General features: G+C 45.5%; 1 protein-coding gene and 2 long non-coding RNA genes across 18 annotated transcripts in view; 2 read left to right on the forward strand and 1 right to left on the reverse strand.

Annotated features, from left to right (window-relative positions):
• The window catches only part of LOC110350120 (uncharacterized), a 39,679-nt gene extending 38,673 nt beyond the window's left edge, over positions 1 to 1,006 (reverse strand). For both annotated transcript variants that reach the window (XR_002396454.2, XR_002396453.2), the window contains exon 1: positions 469 to 1,006. This is a non-coding gene — a long non-coding RNA (uncharacterized LOC110350120). The remainder of the gene's footprint in view (positions 1 to 468) is intronic.
• LOC101716253 (uncharacterized) lies at positions 789 to 10,631 on the forward strand. The gene is made up of 5 exons (XR_205453.3): positions 789 to 918; positions 5,030 to 5,123; positions 6,708 to 6,825; positions 8,277 to 8,467; positions 10,213 to 10,631. It is a non-coding gene; the product is annotated as an uncharacterized LOC101716253 (long non-coding RNA).
• A 6,262-nt stretch (positions 10,632 to 16,893) lies between these two features.
• The window catches only part of Astn2 (astrotactin 2), a 908,742-nt gene continuing 898,101 nt past the window's right edge, over positions 16,894 to 27,534 (forward strand). For 6 of the 15 annotated variants that reach the window (XR_002396623.2, XM_013073675.3, XM_021262171.2 and 3 more), the window contains exon 1: positions 16,896 to 17,523. Coding sequence is in view for 10 of the 15 variants with exons in the window: in XM_013073675.3 (XP_012929129.3) it covers positions 17,094 to 17,523 (430 nt within the window). In the remaining 5 variants the exon portion in view is untranslated. Of the gene's footprint in view, positions 17,524 to 17,835; positions 18,420 to 27,534 lie in introns of those variants that run through there. The other 9 variants (XR_015439761.1, XR_015439763.1, XM_087182849.1 and 6 more) reach the window with 4 other exon arrangements.

A 27,534-nucleotide genomic window follows, 5' to 3' on the forward strand; every position in this document is an offset into this window, starting at 1 on the left:
TATGACAGTGATGGTGAACCTTTTAGAGCTTGCAGTGATACAAACAGCCCCCTGCAGCACGCTAGCCACAGGTTCACCACCACTGCTGAATCACCTTGGCTGAGTCACCTCACTTCCATGAGCCCTATTTTTCTCTCTGTAAAGTGAGGATAATAGTTCTTATCTTCTTGAGTTACTATATATGTGGGATTCAGAATAGTGTCTGACCCAAATAATTACACCCTATATCTTAACTTGTTGACTACTTTCCCAGACCAGAAGACATAGGGGAGACTATGGCCAGCAGAGCCAAAAGTTCCAAATTCAGAATCTTATGCCATTATTATATAGGCACCAAAAAGCCACTGACAGTTTGTTAGCAAAGTTGTGGGTGACATCATCAGAGGTGTGTTTCAGGAAGTCCTAGGATGTCACCATTTGCCATGTCGTTATGCTTTTTCAACTTCCCCACAGCATCACCACACTGACCTAGGTTCCTCTTCTCCCTGGGGCTCACTGGCACTCAGCAATTTCTCCAGGCTCCCTGTCTCTGTAGCTCTCTGTCTGGTGGCTGATGTCGGAGAAGTTGGCCGCTTTTCAGAGACGGGGAAAGGCAGCCCTCTGGCTCACAGCCCCTGGCCCTAGTTGCTCCCATGGGATTTGCTCAAGGCTGTGATTTCTCCCCACCCCTCCACTCACTCCTCCTCAGGAGCAGCGTTATCAGTGTTGACATTCTGACTCTCAGCCATGAAATATAAGCCAGTGATTGCATCATAGCCGGGTGATTTGTGCCTTCTTCGCTTCCTTGGTGACAATGGAATCATGGTGTCCTCCCAAGCCCTGCAGAGACAGTGAAAGATATTGTATGCTATGGGCAAAATGCACGTGTGGAAGCTCTAAACCCAGTGTCATGATATTTGAAGATAGGACGTTTAGGAGGTAATTAATGATGAATGAAGTCATAGAAAGGAGCCCTAATTTGCTACGATTGATGGCCTCACAAGGAGGCCACATTCCCTTTCTCTCACCTTCCCTTTCTTCCTCGCTCCCTGTCACCCTCCCCAGCACATGCCCTAATGAAAGGCCATGAGAGGACACAAAGACAAAGTAGCTGTCTGCAGTCCAAAAAGAATGCTTTCACTGAACACTAACCCAGTTGGGACCCTGATCATAAGCCTTTAGAGTCCAAAATGGCAAAATAATGAATTTTTGTTATTTAAATCAACCACTTTGTACTATTTTGTTATGGTAGCTCAAGAAGACTAATACACTGTATACATATTTGCAGTGCGTTGTAATCTCAGTGGCTGCACAATGGTAACTTCTGGGCTTAGGAGCCAGTTGAAGACCATTTCTGACCATAAATTGCCTTCCTCTATTAATAACATAGGAATAACCTCCTAATCATCTATACCACTTGATAAAAGATGCATTGGATTCCCTTGTATGCATTCCTGACTACCAAGCTCCAAGTCAAAGTGATATTTCACCTGTGACCTTTTAGCAGCCACGCAAAATTGCCCTCCTATACACACATACTTCTTTTCAACTTATATCTTATTGCTGTCTTAAACATCTTCCACTTAAAGTGTCTAAACATGAACACCCAGTGAGACACAAATCGCTGCTACAAAACAATATTAGAATACAGATGATTTTAAGCCAGTGGACTGCTCTGGTCCAGCTAAAAATAGAATTAAAGCTGGGAGGGGGGCCCACATCCGGCAATATCACCCTATATGTTCATTGCTCTTTCACTCAATTTTTATTCCTTAGAAAGATAACATGGGAATGAATATTCATGGTGAAAGATGTGAGAGGTTCTGGCTTTGGAAACATAATTATTGTTGTTATTTCGAATTTCATTAGCGCTTTATAATTGTAAAGCCCATTTTGGAGAGCAATTTTGTTCCTTTCCTCTTTTACTTTTCTCGTCCACATTTCCACCCCTCCCCAAACTCCCTGTGCCTTTTCAAGAACAAAATCAGACCCTGTCATTTTTATGGAAATGAAAAATCAGGAGCAAAGAGGGAAACTGACTTTGACATAGAAATAACCAGTGGTGGCAATGGAAATAATCACTCCAGGAAGACCTGCTCAGGGCTGTTGGGCCATCAGTGAACTCAGGTAGAGCTGCATGCTTCTGGTGCCAAATTCTGGTTACTTCCCTGCTTCTTCTGCCTTCAGCAAGGAGCCAAAGTGGGGCCAGGGATTTATCTCAGTGGTGCTGCACCTGTCTCGCAAGTGCAAGGTTCTGAGTTCGATCCCTGGTACCAAAAAAAAAAAAAAAAAGAAGCCAAAGTGGAATCATTCATAAATGCCATCCCTGAGCTTGCTTCCTCCATCCTCGAATTGATGATCTTAATATAATGTTGCAACTTTTCACTGGATTTTTCTGATTGGTTAAACAAGTAAGAAAAAGAAGTATCCTTTATTCAAAAGCTGCTATATGCCAAGCACTGGGCACATATATGGTTAATCTTTATACCAGTTATATATTGCTACCTCACAAATTACCCCAGAATGCAGTGACTTGAAACAACTATTTATAATTACAGCTTACATGTCACAGAGTTGAGTGGGGCTTGACTGATGTGGGCAGGACTCATCAACAGTTCTGCAAGTCAGCTGGGATTCAGCTGTAGGTGGGGCTGGGCTGCATGGCAGCACCTTAGCTGGGAAAAGCTCCACAGGTTCCCTACTCCTGGGACCAGCAGACGAGCTCAGACGTGAGCTCATCTTGGTGACTGCAGAATCCTAACATGGTAAACAGAAACACTAAAGGCTCCAAAGTGGCTCACAAAATGAAATGGCTAAGCGCATGGGGAAAGTGTCTTTGCCCCTTTAGTAAGAGAAACTGTAGTCAAACGACAGAGATTGCTGACACAGGGAGATGTGAGGGACTGGGCCACAACATAATTTACTGCACTCCATTTTCTAGTGGTCTCAGGTTGTGCCTTGCCCGGGCTGCTGTGTAGTAAGGTTAGAACCAATACTTTGAACTCTAAAATCTTTTCCTTCCTTTTTAACCATCTCCTATACTTTGGCCTTCAAGGCCACACTTAAACTCACATGCTTACATTTCAATCAATAATTTCTTTTATTCCAGAAAACTATCTTCATAGTGAGGCAATTTATGATTCTTATTATGGCATCTAATAGTTAATATTATGAATTTTCAAGAATGATTATGATTAAGGGGATGCTAGCTTTTATTACTGTAAGTTTAATCTTAACTGTGAAAAAGAATGTGGAGTAATGGTTATAACCAGGAGCTCTGGAATAAGACTGCATGGGATTAAATCCTAGCCTGTTGCTACATCTGTGACTTCAGACAAGGAATTTTATGTCTCTGAAATTTAACTTCCTCTTACACAGTATGGCAATATGCATAGTTCCTTTCTTAGCTCTTAGAGTTGCCCAAAGGGCTAGCTATGCACAAGGGGACACTCACAGCATTTACCACACTGCTTGATATATCATAAGTGCTCAATAAATGATGCTATTATTATTTTCATCATCCCTGCCATATGCTAAATAGTGTACTAAGTGCCACACATGAGTTATCATCTTAACTTGCATGGTGATTAGAAAATACTACCCTGTTGTTTGTCTTCTTGACCTAAAAGTTTATTTCCTTATGGCTGCTATCTTTATCAGGTTCTGTTTGGGTTTAAGGCATTGCTTATTATATTAAAGAGGGCAAAATGCTCCAACTTATTTTTCAGGATGAAAGGTGTTAATTTTGGCATATGTCCTCTGAGCTATGCAAAAGTTGACTTTTCTCTCTAATAGGCCATTTACCCCAGCCATCTGCTCTTTTAAAACATGGATACAAACAAACAAGCAAAAATCTTAAATGACATGAAAGTGTGTGCTGGATGACTTTTTTTACTGCCCAGTGGCTGGGATCCGGGGCAAGGGGGGCTGGATTAAATCTTAGTTGCACTGATGCCTTCCTTAATTCAGGGATTTCAGCCCTGAGCTCCTAACTCCTGGAACTCTTGCTGCTGAGAAATGGAATGTATCAGCCAGCCACAACCTAACTTGGCCACACCTTTGTAATGAGTAGAAGGGATAGGCAGGGACATGTGACAGAAATGCTTAATAGTCAGGAAAAGCTTTCAGAAAAGGAACACACAGTGATTTTTATCAAAGTACCTGACAGACACTGAGGTCAAACTGTTGGATCTGGATGTCATGGATCCAGGTTTTTGATCCACAGATGATAACAACATTTAGACTCAGCATGCTGATAGCTCTTTATAATAGTGGAAAGGGATGGAGGTGTCACACAGCAATCAGAAAATGACCAACCAATACCAATCCCCATAGACTTTGATTTTACCCCTTGGGCAGCTTCTCTACCAACTCATTTTCTCCAAATGGATGCAAATGCCTCTCATCCGCGTAGGATTTGCTTTTAATCTGTGATAATGGGAATCAGCAGCGAGAGAGGGATCTTTCTGCTCTTTTCTATCCATTATCACTTCTCTGATTACTTTGGTGCCCTCGCATGTGATTCAAGGATAATCAAGAGTTTGCACATCGACTGCATTATGAATCCCTGGTCCTCAAGTTTTCCCAAACCACTGAGTAGCATGTAGAAGCTCAGTCTAGTTTATTTACCACTGAATACCCTTCCACTAGCACAATATCTGACATGAAATAGCATTCAATAAACTCTCACTGAGCTAATGACTACATTAGTCTCCCTGGATCTTGAATATCTCTCTAGGGCTCTTTAATCATTCATTTATTCATTCATTCATTTGCTCAAGAAATATGCATCAGGAATGTGCTTGGAAATTTTGTATGAGTAAAATAAGATGAACCAGACTATCTATGGATTCAAGAAACTTAAAGTATAGAGTAGGAGTGAGGACATTGTAACAGTCAGCCACTACCACAAAAATGCTGTGTAATAAAACCATCCTGAAACCCAGCAGCTTAAAGAAGCGGTCATTTAGTCTCACTGAAATATCTGAAGGTTGCTTGGAGCAATCTGCTGGTTCAGACTGACTCATCTAAACTTGTATCTAAATTGCAGGTGAGATCTACATCTGCTCTGAAGTGTACTCCCCTGTGTGGAGCAGCAGGCTAAGCAGAACAAGTTCCTCTAGCAACAGCGGAAGCACAAACAGGTGCCCCACTCATAAGCCTTGGCTGTCACCATGGCTGCCAGCAACCCAGTGGTCAATGCAAGTCACATAGCCATGCTCACCACCAGTGGGTTCCAGGCAGTGAGAGGAGGAATAGTGAATATTGGTTGGACAGAAATCTAAACTATATTAGCCTTGATGACAAGGAGCATAAGTGATAGAGAATATGTAATGTATTAAATAATTACACAATAATTCATGCAAAGACAAATTACATATGAAGTAGAAGAATCAGAAATGGCCCCGAAGGACCAGTGGCATTATGTGCATGCAGCTCTCTCATCACAGAAAAATAAACTAGACAGAGGTAAGAGGGAACTTGGCAAGTGAACAAGTAACAGTAAGGATATTTATTTTGATGGGAACACAGCTTATAGGCACAGAAACAGTGAAAGAGTTTATCAGAAAGGTTTTTTGGAAACTTGGACATCATGCTAATGGGTCACGTAAGCCCTGGAGCAATGAAATTAATTAAAGAATAGCAGGTGAAAATTAAAGCTAACCAGAAAGGCACAAAGTCCACTGGCAGGGTGAGTGTTTGACAATATATTAGTTCCTAAGAATCTCCATAGAAGTCAGGGAGAAGGAACTACTAGTATATCGTGGTGATAAATGCCAGACATTACATTTTTTCAAGTATTATTTGGCATCTCCAACCTCAGGCTTCACACCACCAGGGCAGTATATCTCCTTCCTGGGCAGCTTCCCTCTGCTCTCCCATCCTGTCACCTTGAGCAGGAACCCCTCCTCTCCTGCCTTGAGGGGGAGGGTATCTCTCTAGCCACTGGATGGCTGCTCAGGGAAGCTACTGGGCCTCAAGGAGACACAGTGCAGAGCAGAAGGCAGTCTCCTCTCCATCTGTGCTGTCTTCCTCATCCCTGACCCATTTTTTGGTCTAAAATGCCACTGACTTTCACAGGAACCTGAGAAGGTATAGTTTGACCTAGGCAATTTTTTATAAATTTACAGATTAATAAATGCATGCATTTATTCAACAAATATTTATTGGACACCTGCTGTGTGTCAGGGACCATCCTAAGAGCTTTGTATGCAACAGCGAACAAGAACATGAAAACTCCTTTCGCTTAAAGTGCACATGTGCGTGTCCTAAGTCCGTTCACTGGTGTGTCAGCCGTGACTGGTGAAGTGTTGATATGGACATGACGGTGGAGGGGAACCATGAGAGTGTCCTCTTTAGACTGCTTCTGCAATGATCAGCAAAGTAGAACAAGCAAGCAGCCCCTCTGTGCCAGCCCTGAGCCCAGGACTCAACCTCCCCTCACCTTATTCCCTTGCAGGCACGAAAGGGAGATGACTGTATACTCTCTCCATAGGGCTCATATGAAGGTTAAATGTGGTGCAACTTGCACATGTTTTAAAAAGCACCTGGCCCCTGACCTCCAATCTAAACAGTGGAAGCTGGTGAGCATGAGAGGGGTGTGTGACCCTGCCCAGGCCACCACAGAAGTTTCCCTAAGGGATCAAGTAAAATCAAAGCCAAGAGAAGGGAAGTTAACACTTGCCAAGTGCACTGTCCTTGGTACGAGGCAATTTTATTTCTTACAGAATTTACTTTTGGAATGAACAACTTTGTGAGCGAGGAATAATTATCTCCACTTTATAAAGAACAAGGCTACTTACTGATGAAATACTTCATCCATGATATTGTGTCAGAACCAATACTGTAAGTCACCCCACTTTGAATCAAACTAGCTGCAACTTGTATCTCTCTGCTGTTGCTTTTGACCAAGAAATTCAAGATATTGATAGTAACATTTGTGGATTATAAATATAGGTTGTGTTTCATGCTTTTACTCTATAAGCTCATGCAATCCTTATCCAGTTCCACGAAGGAGATAGTCTTATTGTTCTCCCATGGAGAAACCAAAGTCCGGAGGGGCAAGTCATTTTTCCAAGGTCACACCGCAAGAGTGTTGGAGTAAAAATTTCAACTTGAACAATCAAAAAATATTAGACCTTATGAGCTTATCCTTCCACTGTCCTCCCTGTCACTCTAAGGTGAAAAGAGACCTGTGTAATTGATGTTAATTATGGTTTTGTTTTGTTTTACTTTAACTCCCAGAAAGAGAATAATGGAGGCCCTTGACAGGGGCAATCATTCTTTGAAAAGGAACCAAAGATACATGGCTTCAGACACTTGGAGAATTTTCACAAAGCTTCCTCCATGTGGCTTCCCCAGAATACAAAATTTGAATCGATAAGTAGTAGTTTCAAGAAGGAAGATATAAATCAATGCAATCTATTGGTCAGAGCCAAGGAAGTAGAAGCAGTTTTTGGAGGGGATACTGTGCTGCCTAATCTCTCTGTGAGCAAGCCCAGCACCCCAAGGTGGGCCTGCTGCAGCCCTTTCCACTTGGGTGACTGAGGCAGACTCCATGTCCGGCTTTTCTCTCCTCTCTTGAACCACTGCAATCCATTCTCTACCTGAAGCTACAGCAGCATTTCACAAGCTCTGCCATCCCTTTACTGGAAATTGCCCTTGGCTCTCCATTTAAATGACAAGGAAACCACTACTCCTCCCCAGGGCCTACACAGGCCCGAATCATTGAAGCCATACTCATTTCCAAGACTCATTTCCTTCTTTCCTATTCTTTCTCCTCAACTCTCCAGTCAGACTGACTTCCTGTGTTTGGCTCCAGGAACTTGCCCTGTTCTCCCTTGGAGATTTTTGTGTTTGTGGCATTACCTGCCTGGAATTCCCAGCCAACCCCTTTTGCCATAACAACTGCTCATCCTTCCTGTTTCTAACAAATTGGCCCTCTTTTTCAGAGATGCCCTGGAACACAGATTAATACCTCCCTCTTGTTATTCTGTTCAGTATTACCATGTTCTTATTCAGCACAGCACACTTAAAAAACTTTCAGTCATATGTTCCTTTTTGATTTATCTGTGTTTAGCTCTTATTAGACTCTAAGCTTCATAAATGCAGGGACCATTTTAAATCCTGCCTGAAAAATAGTATCTCTCATGATCCTAAATAGTATTCCACAGTATGCGGTGGAAAAGAAAAGAGAGGGAGAAAGGGAAAAAAGGAGAAAGAGAGGGAGAAAGAAGAGAAGGATGGAGGAAAGCTTTTGGGGAGCTTAATTTTTTTCTTTTTCTTTTGCTATGCAGACCAGAACTTTAGCTTTTGAAAGAGTGCCCTGGATCTGGGAAGAGGGACTTCCCATAATTTCCCTTGGATCCCACTGAATGCATCTTAGAATGATGTAGAGACTGAAATTTCAGGAGACTCAGGGAAGCTGCAGAGTCCCAGCCATGCTGAGTCTGCGGATTATCACACAGCAGTCGTCAAATACAGCATGGTAAGTAGGTCAGAAGTGGTGAGTGGCCTCAGCCTCCCTGCGGAACAACTGGGCATGGCCCAGGGAGTCAGGTTTACATAAAGAGCCTCGAGACAGTGGGAGGAAAAGTGAAAGGAATTTTTGGAGTCCAAGCAAGGAGAACTAGGTTGTAGCACAAAGTGCGGAGGTTTTAAGATGAGGCTGTCTTGGAGTTTCACCTCAGATCATCAAACAAATTAGAGCACCTTTACAGGAAGCAGCATTTGATTCTCTGGATGGAAGAAGTGATACTTAGAGAGACAGTTAACTTGTCTAAGGCATCAAAACTCAGGAGTGGTAGAGCTCAGACTTGAACTTTGTTTTGTCTGGGTTTGAATATTGTTAAATAATATTTTGTAAAATTTTAAATAACACATACACAAAACACATATCCATAAAATTTAAGGATGTGAACTGTTAGAAGATACCTACTTGTTCCCAATTATGTTAAAGGTCACACATTTATTAAATGGCAAAGGTGAAGTTCAAAACCAGTGTTTGCCTATGCGAGAAGTTGTGTTTTTAACCTGTAGGCATGCATTTATTTATCTATTCGACAGACATCATTGATGGCCTATGACATATCAAGCATCAGGGAACAAGAATGATAGGATTCTTGTGCTCGTGGAAACTATAATTTATCAGGGAAGACAAATATTAAATAACACTCATGTAAAGTACTTGTCAGCACCACCGCTATGAAAGTATGAAACGCTTAACTCTTAAACTATGTTGCCTCTACCCCTAAACAATTTGGAATGACTTTATTCAATGTAAATTGTCTGGCATATTTCAAGCGTTACATTTTCTATGTGTTCACAAAACTTCACAGCTAAAGCAGCATTAAAAATTCCAAATCCACAGATTTGTGAGAATTAAATAAGGAAAGAAAATGTGGTCCATGCTAACACTTAGTAGGTATCCTGTAAATGTTGTGGAAACAATGGCTCTGTGCTGAGATTGCTTTCACCAGTTCAAAATATAGTAATAAAAATAATGTGCTGCTGGAGGAAAACCGTCCGGTGCTCCATATCAGAGAATAAAGCTCGCACTTTTCATCAGTAATGTACATTTGAATGCACCAGGTTAGCAGTTCAGCCTGAATAAATACAAAGTAGATACTGCAGGCGTTATTTTTTTCCTCCCTTACTAAAACAGGGTCCCAGATAAAAAAAGATTTCAGAAAGAAGAAGTCAATGGGACTCAAAAAGAGGATCCAAAAAATGTTGCAGTATTAAGCTTTGTAAGAAGTGTAAAAGAACAGGTCTCATTGACATGTGTTAATGATGAAAGATGACCACTGTAAGAAAGAGGAAAAGAAACATGGATAGGTAAAATGATTAAGTAGGCAAAGAGGTATAGAGATTTGAGCATAAGGAAATGAATGATGGGACTGCATTAAAGATGAGAGGACATGGAAAAGAAAATGCAAAGGATGGATGAAGAAAGAGAGGTGCAAGGAGCATTGTGAAGATTTTGACTGTAAGAAGGAAATGAAAGGCTGCAGTAAATCACAGAAAAAAGTGGGGGGTTGATTTAGAAGACTAGAAATAGGGAAACTGGGAGGTAGTGAGAGGTATGTGCTGGAGGGAAAAAAAGATAATAAATTTGAGAATTGTTGAGGGAAAGAGTCGGAGAAGTACCGGGTTGAAGCAGAAATCAGTCAAACAGATGCAAGTTAAAATGAAGAACGACAATGGTGATTAAAATATTCTTTCATTTTTCAGGAAAGAGAAGTTAGAGACAATGGAGAGTGTGCTCTAAACGTAACCTGGTGGAAATGTTCTGAACATGGAAAAGAGAAATGGAAAGACAAATGTAATGACACAGAGGTCACAAAAGGACCAAATAAATAGAATATTATGGAGGTGGATACAAGTTACTATTATTACTATTCATGACTGATTGTCTGCCAGATCGCACTGGCTACTTCCATTTATACATACCAGCTCAGTCAAGCTTCCCATTACCTTCACCTACAGGCAAGGAAACTAAGGCCAATAGAGGTATGAATCTGAACAGAAAAAATCAGCTGGCCAATAAGTGGGAGAGAAAAGAATTCTTGTCACCAGAAGTTTCTGAGCCAAAGATATAGATGGCAGTGATGGTTGTATTTAATGTGATCTATTTTGGATACACCAACAATAAAAAGGAAAAGCTTCAAGAACGACGATAATCTTGTCATTGATCCTAAACCAGCTGACAGAGGTGGGTCTCAGTGCCAGCCAAGACGATGAGGGGCTGGCAGAGCGAATACCAAAGAGTGTATGTGTGTGTGTGTGTCGGGGGGGGGGTAGATGAAGGCAGGAAGAGGAAGAAGATGCCTGAATGATGAATGAAGTCAATGTGCTCAGAAGAGTAAAGCAGGATTAAAAGGACAGCATGACTTACAGAGGTGATCATTGAAACCGGAGAAAACAAATGGTGGAGATTCATGGGTATGAAGAGGACTGATGGGAGATGAGGCTCAGATAGAGTAGAGAAGGAACCTGTGGTAGCACTCTCTCATCGGAAATGGAGTTCATTTGTGTTCTAGTGATCATTTGGAGGCTTAGCAGAGAATAGTTATTTTTTTAAAAAATTACTTGAATCATGGAAAGCTGGGAATGGACAAGGGAAACAAAGTAGAGTTGGGCCTGGAGGTGCATGCTTGTAATCCCAGCACTGTGCAGGGTTGAGGCAGGAGGACTTCAAGTTCGAGTGCAGTCTTGGGCAATTTAATGGCTTAGTGAGACCTTGTTTCAAAATGAAACATGGAAAACGGCTGAGGATGTGGTTCAGTGCAAAAGTCCTGGGTTCAATCCCCAGTATTGCTCTCCCGATAAAACAAAAAAAGTAAGGGAGTGGAGGAACAGAGGGTGAGTAGGAGGGATGATTACCTTGCGGAGCTGAAAAGGAAAGTCTTGTTTTATTCTCTGCAGAAGCATAGCTGCTGTCTAGTACAGTGCCCATCTCCAACGCAATACATATATGATGATTCACGGGCAAAATATTCATTTTGTTTCTCTACCTTGTGTCAGTTACTTTTGCACACACAGCAGAAACCAAGACTCTTGGTCTTTGACATCTTAGAGCTCCCAGCCAAGTGAAGAAAATACAGTAATATATGAATGAGTAATAAAATATGGATTAGCTGCAATTTAAAAGCCTATAAGGAGATATGGCAGGATGTATGGGGAAGACATAGAGGGACTAATCTTGATTGGCCAGGTGGTCATCATTGGGCAAGTGCTTTATTATCTAGGCACAGAGAAAGGGAAAGATAGTCTGTGGAGATGGAGGGAGATCTCCGCAGGCAGAAAAACAAGGTGCTGGGGAAACAAGAGCTTGAAATATTCCAGGAGGAGAGAAAAGATCAGTATGGCCAGAAGGGAATGGTGGTGAGGATCATGGAACAAGAGGCTGGAGGAAAAAATACCAGGTGAGAAGCCATAAGATGATTAGATTTACTCATAATGTTAATGAGAACCTCATGGGTGCTAGGCAGTTTCATATGCATGGTCTCATTTAATTCCCATAATGACCCTGAGAAGTGCACTGCTTTCCCCATTTCATAAATGAGAAAACAAAAGGTGCTTTTAGGTGACCTGACCCAGTAGGTAAATAGCAAACATGGTATGCAAACTGAGAGTTTCAGCTGGGGCCCCAGTTTTTCCAACCACACTTGGTGAGGTGGAATACATAGAGGGGATTTTGTAAATAAAATCATGGAGAAGGTATAAAAAGGAAAGAAAAACAAGTTCAAGATTGTTGGCCATTAGAAAAATGCAAATGAAAACAATGCTGAGATTCCATCTTATCCCAGGAAGAATAGCCATCATCAAGAAATCAAATAATGACACATGCTGATGAGGTTGCAGGGGTAAAAAGAACCATTCTACATTGTTGTTGGAAGTGTAAACTAGTACAACCACTATGGAAATCAGTATGGAGATTCTTCAAAAAAGTAAAACTAGAAATTCCATTTGCCTAGCTATTTCTCTTCTCAAAAGAGTGAGTCATCATATTAAAGTGATACATGCATACCCATATTTATATCAGCACAACTCATAATAGTTAAATCTTGGAAGCAGCCTATATGTCTATCAACAGATGACTGGATAAAGACAATGTGGCATTTACGCACACTGGAGTACTAGTCTGCCATAAAGAATAATAAATTTGAGTCATTTGTAGGAAAATGGGTGCATCTTGAGACCATAATGTTAAGTAAAATATGTCAGTCACACAAGCTTAAATATCACGTGGTTTCTCTTACATGACCAACCCTATTTATAAATAAAGAGCAAAACAAAAGATAGATAATAGGAAGGAGGGAAGTAGATCTTTCTTAAATAGGAGGGCCATCAAGAAATGGAAGGGGAAAGAATGGAAAGGGGATACAAAAGGAATTAAGATATGTTATGTATCTGTACCAACTCCACACAAGGAATGTAAACATTATATACTGCAAATGTTTACTAGTAAATAAATTTCTTTTTTTTTTTTTTTGGTACTGGGGATCGAACTCAGGTCCTTGTGGTTGCAAGGCAGGCAGTGGAACCACTGAGCTAAATCCCCAGCCCTAAATAAATTTTTTTTAAAGTTCAAAACAACCTAGAAAAGCAAATATGAAAGATGAGTCAGCAGGAAGCATTTTCTGGTAAGCCTGGGAGGAAGTTTGAACCGAAAGGAACTTCTGGTCAGAGGAGTCAGAGATGGAGGTACAGAGAGCAGTAGAGGTTAACAAATTAGATCAATGAGAAACTGTAACCTATTAGATCAGCAATGAAATGTACCTGAACGAAAAAAGGAGACAGAGAAGAGGTGGAGGGGGAGAAAGGTGCTGGCCTTTGGTCACTGGGACATGGACTGGGGTATGAGAAAGGCAGGTTTAGCAATCTGGGAGTGTGTGGAAGAGGAGGGTTGGTGAAGCCGGATGGAGCAGGCAGGTCATCAGAAACCAAACAAGAATGTGGCAGTCAGTCATTCCGGTATTCCACTGCTTACACAGTCACTGGACAACCCAAGTCAAATTTCTTTGCTTCCCTGAGTTTCAGATTTCACATCTATCATAGAGTAATGACAAGCTTATTCTACTTGGGGTTATATATGAATGCAACAGTTAGAATTTCTGGGCACCTACTATGCATTCAGTGCTTTGCTTAGTCATTTCTGAAGACTCACAACCAACCGCCATGAGGTGGGAACTGTTAGCATCATTCACTGACACACTGGAGAAAATTCCAAAGTCTCTGAGCCCGTGTTCAGAAGCATGAATTCATTTCCTGTGCTCCTTGCACATTTGACACTGCTCACTCCATAAAACTTGCCTCCCTTCCTTCCTTTTCAACCTAGTCTTTCTTCATTACCTCTCCCTCACATTACTTTCTCCATTTCTCATAATAAGCTTCTGCTCTCTATTTGTTTCCATATGTTCACAGACAAGTGTCTTCGTTGTAAGCAACAGAAACCAATTTTGAATAGTGTCAGCAGAAACTGGATTTAGTGAATGGAGATTAGATTACAGAAGGTGTGGGATCTAGGGATAGAGTTGGTGAAGTCAAGAGAGCCCTGCAGAAATCACAGCACAGGACTGGACTGGTGAAGAACTTGTTACAACACCAACCAGACATCCATAGGGCAATTCACACTCTGCATCAGTGACCCTAGGCTTCAAGCAGTTGGAAGTGTTTCCACTAGAATAAAGCCTGGATGTAACCACCCCAACTGTTGTCAGTTGGCCCCAATGGATTCTGCCTGATTCCATCCTTTTCTCAACTTCTTGAGTGAATCAATCCAGTTGGTGCAGTCTGCTTGTGCCCAGGCCCTAACTGCTGTGGAGGTGAAGAAAATATTTAGAAATTTTAGGTTTTTCCTAGGAGGTGGGCTGTGCCTCAGTGGCTGAAGTCCCTGTCTGATGTAGGAAAAGGATTTATTCAGATCATAAGGAATTGCAAACATGCCAAAGGCCAGCTTTAAATTGGAATGCTACCCCTCATGGTGCTGCTAGTCCTTTATGGCTCAAGCCCAATGCCACCACCTCTGGGATGCTTTCTTTGGTTTCTCCAAGCATAAGTTGCACCTTATATTATAGAACAATCAAGGCTGCCTGCCAGTCTGTTACCTGAGATATTTCTGTACTGTCTCATCCCCACATCCCTCCCCCACTTTTATAAGCTCTCCACAGGCAGTAACTCTGTTTCTCCATCTCTGTATCCCTATACGGTGCTTGGTGGGATATTTATTGGTGAATGAATGAATGAAAGTGTTGGTCTCCTTTGACAGGCTTTTATACCAGAGGTCCATGAAGGACTTGAACAGACTCTGCCTTACATAAGGGAGCCCTTTTTTCCTGGCGTGCACTTCTATAAATGGACTATGTCAGCATATTTGAAGAAAGGGGCATAGAAAATCAGAAAGCCCCATTGCAGAGAATAGTGGTGGATTGTAAGGGTACAAAGAAGAGACTGAGGGAAGCAGGGTGACATATTTTGGAGGAGTAAATGCACTGGCGCCAGCATCAGAGTCAGGAGATGGTTTAGAATGGGAGGACTTGAAAGGCCAGACTCAACGCCCACTGCTTGGGTTCACAGATTAGTAAACTGAGACAGGAGAAGCATATCTACAAATCCCCGAGTGAAAACTGAAGCACCTGTGCTCATGCAGATTTGCCTTTTAAAGCGTTTTCGATAGGTGGGCTCTTCCAAGGTCACCAAGGACAGTGTGATTTGATGAAAACCAACAAGGTTTTGAAGACTGGAGTTCAAATCTCAGCCCTTATCTAGTCCCCGAAATACTAAGTGATCATATGACCTTGGAAAATCCCTTCATTTGCCTGACCTCCTAGTCTCAGTTTATTTGGATGGAAAATGGGAATCATAACACTCATCTCACTGGATAGTGGTTATGTATAAAAGCTTAACACATGGACATGTCTAGCACTCAGAGAATACTTAATACACAGTATTATTAAGACCAAGGTCACAGGGGCCAGGGATTTAGCAAGTGCAAGGTTCCGAGTTTGATCCCTGGTACAATCATCATCATCATCATCATCATCATCATCATCATAAAAGTTGTCTTACTAGTAATTATAAAAAAAAAGACCAAGGTCACAAAAACATTTCCTTCCGTTATTTTCACTCCTTTGCCTTTATCCAGTCATAAAAAAGGGTAAAAACAACGTGATGGGAAAGGGGCAGAGCAATTCATGTGAAGGGTTATCGACAAAGGAAAAGAGGCAGAAGAGGGAAGAGTTAAGAAGAGAACAGTGAATGTACAGAGATGACACAAAGGGTGCAGATGGCCAAGCTAGACAGAGACGGGAAATGGCTCACAAATTATAGGGAGGAAACATTTATAAGATTAAAGTCGAGATGAGGAAGAAGGAAATGAATGGAAAGATGAAAGAATAGAAAATGCCAAGATGAAGGGGGAAAAAAGGGAATGGGGAATGGGATGCACAAGCTCTGGATGCTTGCAGAGCAGTGGCTTCCTGGAGGGTCCCCTGTATGTGGGTGGAGACAGAATCAGCCCCAAGCCAAAGGGGGCGCCCTTGGAGGACCTGGGGGTACAGCTTGCCTGGAGTCTGGAAGGACCTGGGTTGAAGAATTGGGCAGCGACCCCATCCTCTGGACACTGGGCAGAGGACCTAGTAGCTGGGGGAGCCAAGGGCCCACAGAGTAGTAGGTCTCTCTACCTCACACCCTTTTCAGGAATTTCACATAGAGAGAGGAAGCAGCCAAGTAGAGCCTGCAAGCTAGGAGCAGGAATCCAAAAGTGAGTGAGTGAGTGAGTGAGTGAGTGAGCTGCCTTGCTGGCCGGCAGCTAGGGCCCCGAGAAGCAGGCTGGAGCTGGGGTGGCCAGGGGCTTTTTCAGAGGGTGGAGGTCCAAGCCTCTCTGGCCACCAGCTCGTGGAGGGGTCAGGTAGGGCCCCTTCAGAGGGAGAAGGAATGGAATGGTGAGCTTCTAGCAGGTGGATAGGGAGGGGGCTCTGAAGCCGCAGGAAGTCAGTATTTCGGGGACTAGGTAAGGGCAGCGGGTCGAAGGCAAGACTCTTTCTTGGGATTGAGAGGAGGCAAAGTTAACTCTTGGCCATCCAGGGGGAAGCGCTCCCACTCCCTGAAAGGCGGGGCCTAAGCAAGGCTGGGCTGAGGCGCGCCCCTAGGTGCAAGCTTTGGCTTGAGCCCACGGTGGAGGGACGCCGGGGGAGCTGGGTTGAGCCAGGAGGGGTTAGAGGAGACTCCAGCGGGTTCCTGAGTCTTAGGAGTTTGGAAACGGGTGTCAGGGCTGAAGAGCGTTTAGGGCTGTCTTGGGGGATCCTGGGAAAGGGGAGGGAGAGACAGGGACTTGCACGAGGCCGGGCGGAGCCTTCGTAACGCTCGGAATCCGTTGGGGGAGCCAGGGAGGGGGGCGGGCGGCGGGCCCGGGGAGGCGGTGCGGGGGGGCGGTCCAGGGCCGACCGGGAGGCGGAGCCCGGAGCTGGGGGCTGCTGGCTAGCGGCTCTCTCGGCTCCTTCGCTCGGGCGTCCTGGCTTGCTTCGGCGTCCGCCGTCTCCGCCGCTGCCTCCCCTTCCTCCTCCTCTGTCGCCGCCGCCGCCGCCCGCAGCTCCGCAGCCCCTCCCGCCATGGCCGCCGCCGGCGCCCGGCGCAGCCCCGGCCCCGGCTCGGGGTTCCGGGGGCGGCCGAGGCTCGGCTTCCACCCGGGGCCGCCGCCGCCGTTGCTTCTGCTGTTTCTGCTCCTGCTGCTGCCGCCGCCGCTGCTGACCGGCGTCTCCGCCGCTGCCTCGCGGGAGCCGGACAGCCCGTGCCGGCTGAAGACGGTAACGGTGTCCACGCTGCCCGCCCTGCGGGACAGCGACATCGGCTGGATCGGCGCCCGCGCCGGGGCCGGGGCCGGGGCTGGGACCGGGGCCGCCGCCGCGTCCCCCGGCTCCGCGGGCTCCTCGGGCACCGCCGCCGAGTCGCGCCTCCTGCTCTTTGTGCGTAACGAGCTGCCCGGGCGCATCGCGGTGCAGGATGACCTGGACAACACCGAGCTGCCCTTCTTCACCCTGGGTAAGCCTGGGCGCCAGCGCACTCGGGAGCCGGAGGAGCCGGGAACCCCTGAGTGAGGCCGGACAGGTGGGGGCGCCCTGGGATCCCCCGCCCTGGGCTGCCCCGAGTGGGGATGGCAAAGGGCAGCTGAGCGGCCGGGAGGGCGCACAGGTGGTTTGAAGGGAGGGCGGGGTGGGAGGTCCGGGGCCGTGCCGTCGCTCCGCGGTGGGGACCCATCTCTCTGCCCCTCCGGCCACACACGGAGCTCTGCCCAGCCCTTCTGGACGCCGGAGACTCCAGTCACTGAAGGCGCTCAGACTAGGGCTAGGGCATCCCCCTCCCGGGACCCGTTGGGCTGTCCAGGGCGCATCCGGGCACGGTCACTGCCGCCCACAGCTACCGCCCCCTCGCTCTCGCCTCGGAGTTGCGGGCTCTGCTCTTCCAGTTAGATGCTCTCCAGAATCAGAGCGGAGTAGCTCCATGCACAATAACCCAGCTCGAGTTCCACAGGGGCTGGGTGACCTTGGCTAACTTGCTTCGCCTCTCTGAGCCTCAGCTTGGCTTTCCGTGAAATGGGGCTGGAGTCGACGGAGTCACGTCTGAGGACCGGGTGCTCAGCGCCCGGTCTCCACTTCCAGGTTCTCCCTCCACCTTCTCCACTGCCTTCTCCTTGCTGCCCTCCTCCCAGCGGGGAGCACTTTTGTCCTCCCAGCTCACTCACTGGCCCGCTAATAACAATAACTTACAAGGAAGAGGAGGAAGGAGGAGACGGGTGGGGCTCGGGGGCTCACAAGGAAAAGTTAATCAGAAAGTTCGCCAGCAGCCTGCTGCCTGCTGCCGCCTGGCTCCCGCCGCGAATCCCGGAGGAGTCGGCCGTTCCTTGGAGCTGTGGGAAGCGCGGCTGATTTCCCGCTTGGGTAATTGATAGCTTAATTATCTCGGAGAGCGTTTACAAAAATGTTGTTCCTCCTTAGCTCTCCGGCTCTCGCAGCTCGCTCTCTCCCCTCCCCTCTTGGGGGCGCGGGGGCCGGATTGGCTGTCAGTCTGGCCAGCGTTGGACTGCGCCCGCGGGCAGGGCGCCGGGCCCCGAGGGGAGACGCGGGAGCCCTTCTCTCCGGGGGCGGGTCTGCGCGGGGTCGGGTCGGGCTCCGGCGTCTTCGCGAGCGTGAACTCGGGCCTTCGTGGTCCGTGCCCTTAGGATCCCAGCCGGGTTAACTCCTCGCTCGCCCTACAAGCCTAACAGAGGAATTGGTGGACTAGACTGTGCTCTCCTGGGATCCCTGTATTTTGAAATGTATTTGTGACCGTTCCTCCTTTCTTCTCCTTCCGCTGACTCCGGGGATTTGAGCCAGGGCCAGGCCATCCCGGTTCTGAGCTTGCGCCTCCAGGTTTCCGTCCCTGGGCTCTCCAGATTGCTGTAACCTGAGAGTGCCGAGCGTTCTGGGAGGCTAGATGGAGAGCGCCTTGCAGGTCCCCAGGGGGACTCCTGTGGCTGCGCGTCTAGCGTGCGACGTACATACAACACACACACACACACACACACACACCCTCTAGTGCGCACACACGCCACACGCCAGTAGCTCTTTCCAGGTGCACTGGTCGGGCTACATTGTCCGAGGGAGAGATGAGGGTGGAGGTGGAGTTCTTTAGGGTGCTGAGCGGACCTCAGGCTAGTTCCTACTGCTGGGGGCCCGCGGTGTGTGTACGTGCGGGGGGGGGTGCGGGGGGGGGATAGCTGGCAGTTGCAGGATCCTGCTGGAGACAGAGAAGGCGACCAGCCCTTTGCTGCCACTTCCAAACCCACCCTTTTCCCTCAGTCCTCTTGTTCCCTCTGCTCTGCTGAGACCTGAGAGCTGGTTGGGGGGGGGGGGGGGGTAGGGGTGGAAATGGTCCTCCAAACAAGGAAGAAGGGAATCTGCCCTGAACTTGGCCTGACTTGGCAGGGAGAACCCCAGAGCATTCCAAGAACTCCTTAAAGATGTGGAGGACGCGGTCCAGCCAGCGACTGAGGCCCCAACATTCCTGGAGCAAAGTAGCCCTTGCCATTTTTGACTTTGACTTTCAAGGGGATGGGTGCCTCTTGGAACCTGAGGATCCGGGAAGCCTTGAACTCCCCAGCGTCCACGTGACCCCTTGAGAGTCCCCAGGTTCCCTGGGCTTGGAGCCTTCTGCTTTCTCTGAGGAACAGCCCCTGTGCCTGGACGCCTGGGACTGCCTGTCCTCTGGAGTGGCCAGGTGCTCTCCCCTTGGCAGCACGGAGTCCTTGAGATACACACAGGAATTGGGTTCCCACCTCCTCCTCCCCTCAGCGCCCTGGACTGGCAGCTCAAGTGCTCTCCACAGGGATTTGGCTAGCGAGGTAGTCACCAGATGGCAGGGTATAGCAGGAGCTGTGTAGGGAGACGTGGGCTTTTTATTTGTGTTGGTCTTCGACTGTTTGCATGTAAACAAGGAGTGCACAATAAGCTCTTGGAGGGCCAGGCTGGCTGGCGATGAATGTGGTGGTAGCAGCGGGTGGGGAGGGCAGAATTAGTTATTTATGGTCACCCCTTTTCTGAGGTCCCAAGGTAGTCTCAGCCCATCTCTAGGCCTTTTAAACATCTTGTTTAATGTTTGTCATTGGCGAGGTAGGCGAGACTTTCTAGTTTGTCAGTTCAGGGAATCTGTAGACGGTGGGATACCACAGCTGGGTGTGCAGTTTGGCCCCAAGGCCTGGCAGTAGTGGGGAGTGTGGTGCCACCACTAGGGGGCGATGGTGTCTGCCAATAACCTCCTGCCATGCTTTGGGGCTTGTCGGGAGATGCTGGTGTTAAACATCCCTCCATTAATGGGGGACAAGCAAGCAAAAGGCAGACTTCCCATTTTATCCTAAATCCAGTTGGGGGACCCCAAAGCAATTTTGCACACATGGTCTACCCAGCATCCCCATTCACCAAAATCACCATTCTATTTGGCTCTGCCTCTCTGCGTTCTGCCTCTCTTATTTGAGTTATTGTCTTCATTAGTATAATGCCCAGAGGGAAAAGGATTGTTCTTCAGGTGGCTTTCTTTTCATATGTCTCCTCTTCCTATCAAGTTCCGACCTTTTTTTAAGTAGATGGAGGTTTCTCTCAGATGTGAAAGATTCTCCAAGTTTCTGTGCTTGGGCCTCTTCTTTAGAATCTGATTATAAGTCAGTGACAGTGACAAAGTGAGTTTCCCTGAAGGTGATCAAGGAATAGCAAGCAGTTATTGAATCTTTAATGTGGTGCTAAGAGTTTTACTCTTGCCTTGTATTATTAATTCACGTTAGATATATGGGCTGGGCACTACTGTTACTCCCATTTGGCAGATGAGAAAGCATTCTTAGAGGTCAGGTACCTAGTCCTAGTCCTAAGGTACACTGTGAGTAAATGGTAGACCCAGAACTGAAATCAGAATTTATTGGTGATTGCCAGGCTGCCTTTCTGAACCCAATATGCCATTTATGCAGGCCATGGTGCTGAGCAGGGAAGTATAAGAATCATCAACAAGACAAGAACCATTCTCCAGCTGAATTTCTCTTACCTTGCTGAGCCGCAGGATGACAGTTTGAAAGTAGGACATGAGATAAATGACCTGCACTGACCCTGTCGGCTTAAAGTTTCATGACTCAGAGGATATCAAAGGACATTCTATCTGTTGGTACCAGTAAGTGATGGAGATGATGCATTCTGTGACATTAGGAAAGAAAGACACCTCTATATACTTGGAGAAGATTGGGGATACCTCATGAACCAGAAAGAACTTGAGATAGGCATTGAAGATTTTAATAAAATAAATTTGAGTAGAAATTGAATGCTAAAATGCAGTTTGGGAACTTAATGTTGATTATGATCTAGAAATAGCCCTTCTGGCTCACTGTGACCTTGAACAAGTCATTTATCCTTCAAAGCTCCAGTTCTTTGTCCTGTAATATGAGTGGGTAGATGAGCCCCCAAATAATCTTTTGGTGTGAAGCTTCTGTGAACTTGAAATGCCCTGACCTACTCTGTAGCTCTGATTAGCTCTTCTTGCTATTCCCTGTCTATTTTCCTTTGCCAGTACCATGTGGGTGTTGGGAAGGATAGAATGAAAAGAAGGCTTTGAATAGGAGAAACTGTCAGTGAGGGCTTCTGAGGTGAACTTGGATGTGACTCAATACTCACCTACCCCCAGGCAGCCCCGGAGTCTGCTTGTGGGTTTACCTTTCATGCCCACAAGTAGGGAAATGTCACCCTTTTTCCTGTGCTTGACAGTGCGCAGGTCATGTTGTTTACCACCTGCCTTAATTCAGCAAAAGGAGAAAAAGGAGTGATAACATTGAGTAAGCATTCATTGTTGACATTTCTCAGTAATTTGCCTTGTGAGTTCGACAGGGGAGGAATGTGCTGTGTATTTGGGGGAGAGAGTGTGAAGAAGGAAAAACCATTCATATTATGTCTAAATGCACCTGCCTGAGTAGGTCTGGCAGTGTCCTGATGATCTATCCCAAAAGGATGCTCTTTTCGAGAAATTGATCTGCCTGGATGGAAGAGAAAGATATGGATACCAACTTGGTCAGTCCAGCAAAAGTTCCTTAAAGTACTGCTAAAAATGGATACTCAAAGAGAAAAACTCCAGGAGTAGAAAGGAATCAGGCACCTGGCCAGAAGGGTTGCTGAAAGCAGGGAATTTAGCCAATGAACAGCAATGCACGAGGGTTGGAGAAACCTCCTGCAAATGTCAACGTACAGTGAAGAGTATTTGTTTACAGATGTCTCATTTTAAAATACACCAAGGGCGCTAATACAAAGCAGAAAGACCCTTTTGGAAGGAGGGCCTGTGGAGCTGTCCAGAGACCCATGGTGCTGACCCCTCCTGATACCAAGATCCAGGTCAGAAAGAGATTTGAAGCAGAATCTAGGAGCTTTGGGAGAGACTGGGGAAGGGACCTGAGCCCTGGGATATATTGGGATATATTTGGACTATATGCCCTTTATGCTTTGTGAGTTATGCTGAAGATTGAGACCCTTCATTTGAAGGCAGGAAAATTAGTTACAGATAGTAGCAAGCCATATCTTCTGCAGGGATTTCTGACCACAGAATATTCATTGCCATCAGTTCCAAATTTTCTGTTGTGTGTGTGAGAGATGTTGGCATGGAGAAGAAGTAGACTCTCTCAAAACCAAGCTATGTTTAAAACAATGTATGTACTTTACTCATTTGGACAACAGGTCTCTTATCATTAAATGAGGTACTTGGGTACCCTCAAACTTTAAGATCCCATCTAGTTATGATGATCTAGGGTTTTGGGATATTGTAAATAAGGTTCTTAGGAGGGAGTGAGGTGTTCAGTGTTCTCTGATCTGAGTGTTCTTCTCTTTTCCATTCACTTCCTTCATTCCACACTCCTAGCTCTCGCCAGCTCAAAGCTGATGGAACCTATTTAATACTCAGGGCAGAGAGAAATGCATTATCTGGTCTCAGAAAGTGCTATGTTACTGAGAAGATAATGGGGCAGGGAGAAGGGAGGATTCACTTCAGTAGTTAGAGAGGCTCAGATTTGGTCTAAGCCAACCCGATTTGCTGTTTTGACGGGGTCAGTGTCACCAGCGAGACAGCAGAATTATACAAACTTTGATGTGACCCAGTGCTTGATTGTTTTCCTGAGCTGGGCTCTCAAGGCACAAGGACATTCTGTAATTTTTATTTACAACAAGTGTGACCGGTGGTTTGATGAGGCTCCTGGCAGGCAAAGCCTTCTACTTTTTTGCTTTGTTGTACACTAGGCCTTGTCTTCCACTAGGCAGTGTGAGCATATGTGCTTGTGGGGAGTGAGTGGAGAGGGAGATGGGGATTCATAGAGACCTTGTGGGTAATGATCATGATCTAAAACTATTACTGCCTACTTTGATGGGCTCCCAGCATCACAGCCTCTCAGAGGGCATTGACGCTACAGTTTTCATTTTATATACTAACACTGAGGCCCATACAAAGAAGAACCTACTCAAGTGTCCACAGTTCACCTTTGAACTCAGTGGCTTTAAATCCCATTTTTTTCTGTCACAGTCTTGAACGTCTCACAGGAGGAACTGGGTTTAACATGTCTCACTGTTTGCAACTTGGCTGAACATTATAATGTGCACCAATCTTTCTGGCTCCCCCTGGGAAAACATATAAGAAAAATGTCCTTAAGGAAATTGAATTTGTTCCCTGCCCAAGAATCCAGCTGGTTGGTTCCCATCTCTCTGAAGCACCTGGGTGGATGGATTTTTTTTTCTGAGGGAGAGGAAGCCACACTGCCTTTCACTCTTGCTGCCTTTGTGGGTGTGTGTTTTCTTCTAGGAGAGAAAAGAAAGCATCAGGTCTAACCTTGGGGTAGAGCAGCATCAGGACAATGCTTCTTTTACAGAGCTGATACTTTCCAGAGTTCTCACACTGACCAGCTAGTGGCAACAGAAGATTAACCATAGCGAGAGAGACCTGGTTTTCTTTCCTTGTAGCAGAGCAGACAGACTCTCTACCCCAGAAGGAAGCAAGCAGCAGTGCTTGGCAAGTGTTGCTATATCCTTTTGCTGCTTGCTTTCACTGGCTTTGTTCTACTATCTAGTTCTTTTGGAGAACATCCCCCAGGAAGATCTGTCTTTTGAATGGAAAAGGGTTGATGGCCACACAAGATAAAATTTAAGAAAAATATTTGTAGCTTCCTTACCAGCATACTAGAACATACAAGCAGTTCAGTCTGTGAGCTGACATTTGACAAGGGGATTATATGTTTCATTAGAGTTTTAACCATGAGAAGCAACCACTTTTCCCTCTGCATTGCCACAGTCCCTGTCAGGCCCAGCAGCATTCTCTCCACTACAAGAGTCAATTCAGTGGTCTGTCCCACCTCTAGATTGATCATCTTCAATCCGTCTTTTGTATTTGCAGAAGAGTGATTTCACTAAAGGCCCAAATCTGATGATAAGTCTCGTTCTTTAAAGACCTCACTGTTTCCTGGATGAAGTTCAAACTCCCTACTATAGACCGGGATCACACTCCACCAGACTGTCCTACACCAAGGACATTTCCTTCTTCTATAACTGCTTCACCACCTTTTGGCAAAATTCCATCTCACCTTTTAAAACTGGCCCAAGTGTCACTTTATCTTGGAAGTCTTTCTTAACCTCTTTGCACCAACCCTGAATATTCTGGGTCATGTTGCCACTGTTAATATAAAGACCTTTTTGATCATAGTCATTCCCTTGAGAGCTATTGACCACCTGTGATGTACCAGACACTGTTATAGGTCCTTGGAATACAGCAGAGAACAAAACACAAGGACTCTAGCATTCAGAGCCCTTATGTTCCTCTGTGTGCACTCAGGGGTTCTTGTCCATGTGTTGTGATTCCAGGACACTAACAATAAACATGATAAGTAAGTAAATTGTGTAGTATGTGAAAAACTGACAAATTTTGTCAAATGAAATAAAAAGTGGGCAAAAAAGAATCAAGAGATCTGAGATGAGATCAGTTTTAATATTACAGAGAGTAGAGTGAAAGAACCTCATTGAAAATCTGAGATTGGAACTTGATAGAGAAGGAGTTACCCAAGACGATATCTAGGAGAGAAATATTCTAGACAGAGAACACCTCCACCAAGACCTTAGTCGAGAATACAGCCGGATTGTTCAGAAGACAGTGCACAGTGGTGGGGCTGGAGTAGAGTGGACAGAGGAGGCAACAGGGCTGCACAAACAACCATCAGGATTTGGGCTTTGGCTCTCACTGCAGTGGAGAACTACGCAGGATTTTAAGCAAAAGAGTGCCAAGACCTGACTTCCACTTCGAAAGAGTTATAGAGTTCCATGTAGAGAGCAGGATGGAAATAGGAAGGTCTTCAGGTGAGAAATAATGGTGGCTTGCCTGTTCTCTCACCTATCTTGTGCTGCTTGCTTTGCGCCCCCCCCCCCCCCGCCGCCCATGAAATGAACATGTCTCCTTCCTCTCAGGCTGCAGTGAGTCACCTTTTGTCTGGCCCATCGTAGATGTCGGAAAACTGGTACCCTGGATTTGCCAGTTCCCATACCAGAATCCATACTGGCCGAAACTGGAGAGGTGTTGAAATCCTACTTTTGACTCAAGGAAGAGTCCACTGCTACCTCTTCCATGAAGCCTTCTTTTTCTGAGCTCCCAGCATCATTTCTTCCACCTTTTCCTATCCTAATTATCTGAGGTGTTTGTAGGATAAGGAGACCAAGTTGGTTAGAAGAAAGAGTGAGGCGTCTGGAGAGGACCTTTCCATGGGAAGCTTAGAACCTGAGAAAGGATTAAAACCTGTGCACTGTGGAAAACAAAATGCATTGAATGTTCGGGGAGATTATATTCCACGTTTTCGGGATTATTAAATGTCAGAAGTAGAAAGAATTTAGGAAATCGTCTAATCAATATTTCTACATAAAGATGAGAAAGTCAAGGTCGCTTTAGTAAATCAGTGGTGGAGTAGATGCCAGATCTACTGACCTATAGGCCAAAGAGTCTTCTTCCCATCCTAGGGAAGCACAGCTGGGCAACCAGGTATAGAAACAGCTGGAAATTCAGAGGTGTATGGTGACTTTATCCTTCCAGAAATCAATGACAGTGAACATTTACCATATCCTTGGTGCCATGTCAGTACATGTGTCATCATTTCCTCAGTGCTGAATGACAAACATAGCTCATTCTATGTTGGTGAGCACTGTGGCTGAGAGACGTTAAGGGACATACTAAGATCTTATAGCTGTTACGCAGCTACGCTTGTCCCAATCCCAGGTCTACAGTCTGTGTTCTCTGCCTTGTATGCTACATAAAACTAGGGTTCTCCTGAGTGTTTATCTCTTTGACAACCTCTTGTACTCCTTGTCTCTTCCTCTTCTTACTACCAAGAGGCTGTAGGTGTGACTTCAGGTGTGACAGTATCACAGACCCACTGGTCTGAGCAGCTCCTTTCTATGTGCCAGGAGCTGATTCAGCTTCTCCCCAAGCCCCTCACCTACTCCTCCTTTGCTCATGATTTCCTGAGATAACACCAGGCCTTGTCTCCTATTGTACAGAGGTCTCTAGTTATCCTCAGACCAACTTGGCAAGCAAATTCCTGTGCCTCTGGGACTTCTTGGTTTCCTCTCTCTTTTCCCTCCTTCCCTTCTCCCTGCCTGCCCTCCCTCTTTTTTTCTCTCTTCATTCTTTCTTTCTTTTTCCATTCCCTTTCCTTCCTCTCAATGCCTGGGGATTTTCCATCTTCTGCAGTGCATAGCAGTATGCTAGGGGACCTGTGATACAGTTCTTCCAGGAATTTGTATAAATTCAATGTTCTCTTTCTGGTGATGGTCAGAGCATCTGTTGACTGAGGTTTGGTTTCTCTTTGGCTCTGGGTTCTTTCTTATCCATATTTGCTCAACTCCAAGTTTGAATTTTGATGAATTGTACTGCTTCTTGGTAGCACTGCACAGTTTGAGTGTTCCTACCTTAAAAATGGGCTGTATGTTATACAAATATAATATCAAATATATGATAATGTTATAAAATCTAAATAAGTAGTACCTACCCTTCTGGAATATTAGAACTACACAACATGGTGCCTCGGAGATCCAGCACAATACTCTCATTTGTAAAGAGAAGTACATTTCTAAGGTCCTACAGCTAATGCAAAATACAGTCACTAGCCCATGTCCTGTGATGGAGACCTGTACCAGGTGTGAGCACCGAAAGCCCTGTGATGCATCCCCTGTGTATGAATTTCTAACTTTAGACTTATACATGTCCCTTCTCTGGGCCTCTACGTGCTCATCGTTAAAGGAAGAAGTCAAAATCATAGCTTTTCTAGGTTGTTGTGAGAATTATTTGGGGGGCGTGCTCTTCATAAACCAAATTTTACTCCTTATCTAGCACTGTGCAGTTTTTCCTTACCCTGAGCCCCATGATCCTCACAGAGACAGTGTGTGCAAAGCTCCTCTCCTGGTGTCTGGCATGCAGTCTGTGATCCCTGGCTGCCTCTTTGCCACCTGGAATCCTTTTTTTGGAAAGAGGTGGAGG

This window comes from Heterocephalus glaber, unplaced genomic scaffold (assembly GCF_053883595.1).
Source record: "Heterocephalus glaber isolate CG9 unplaced genomic scaffold, H.glaber_assembly_v1.0 deba00001479, whole genome shotgun sequence".
Lineage (NCBI taxonomy): Eukaryota > Metazoa > Chordata > Mammalia > Rodentia > Bathyergidae > Heterocephalus > Heterocephalus glaber.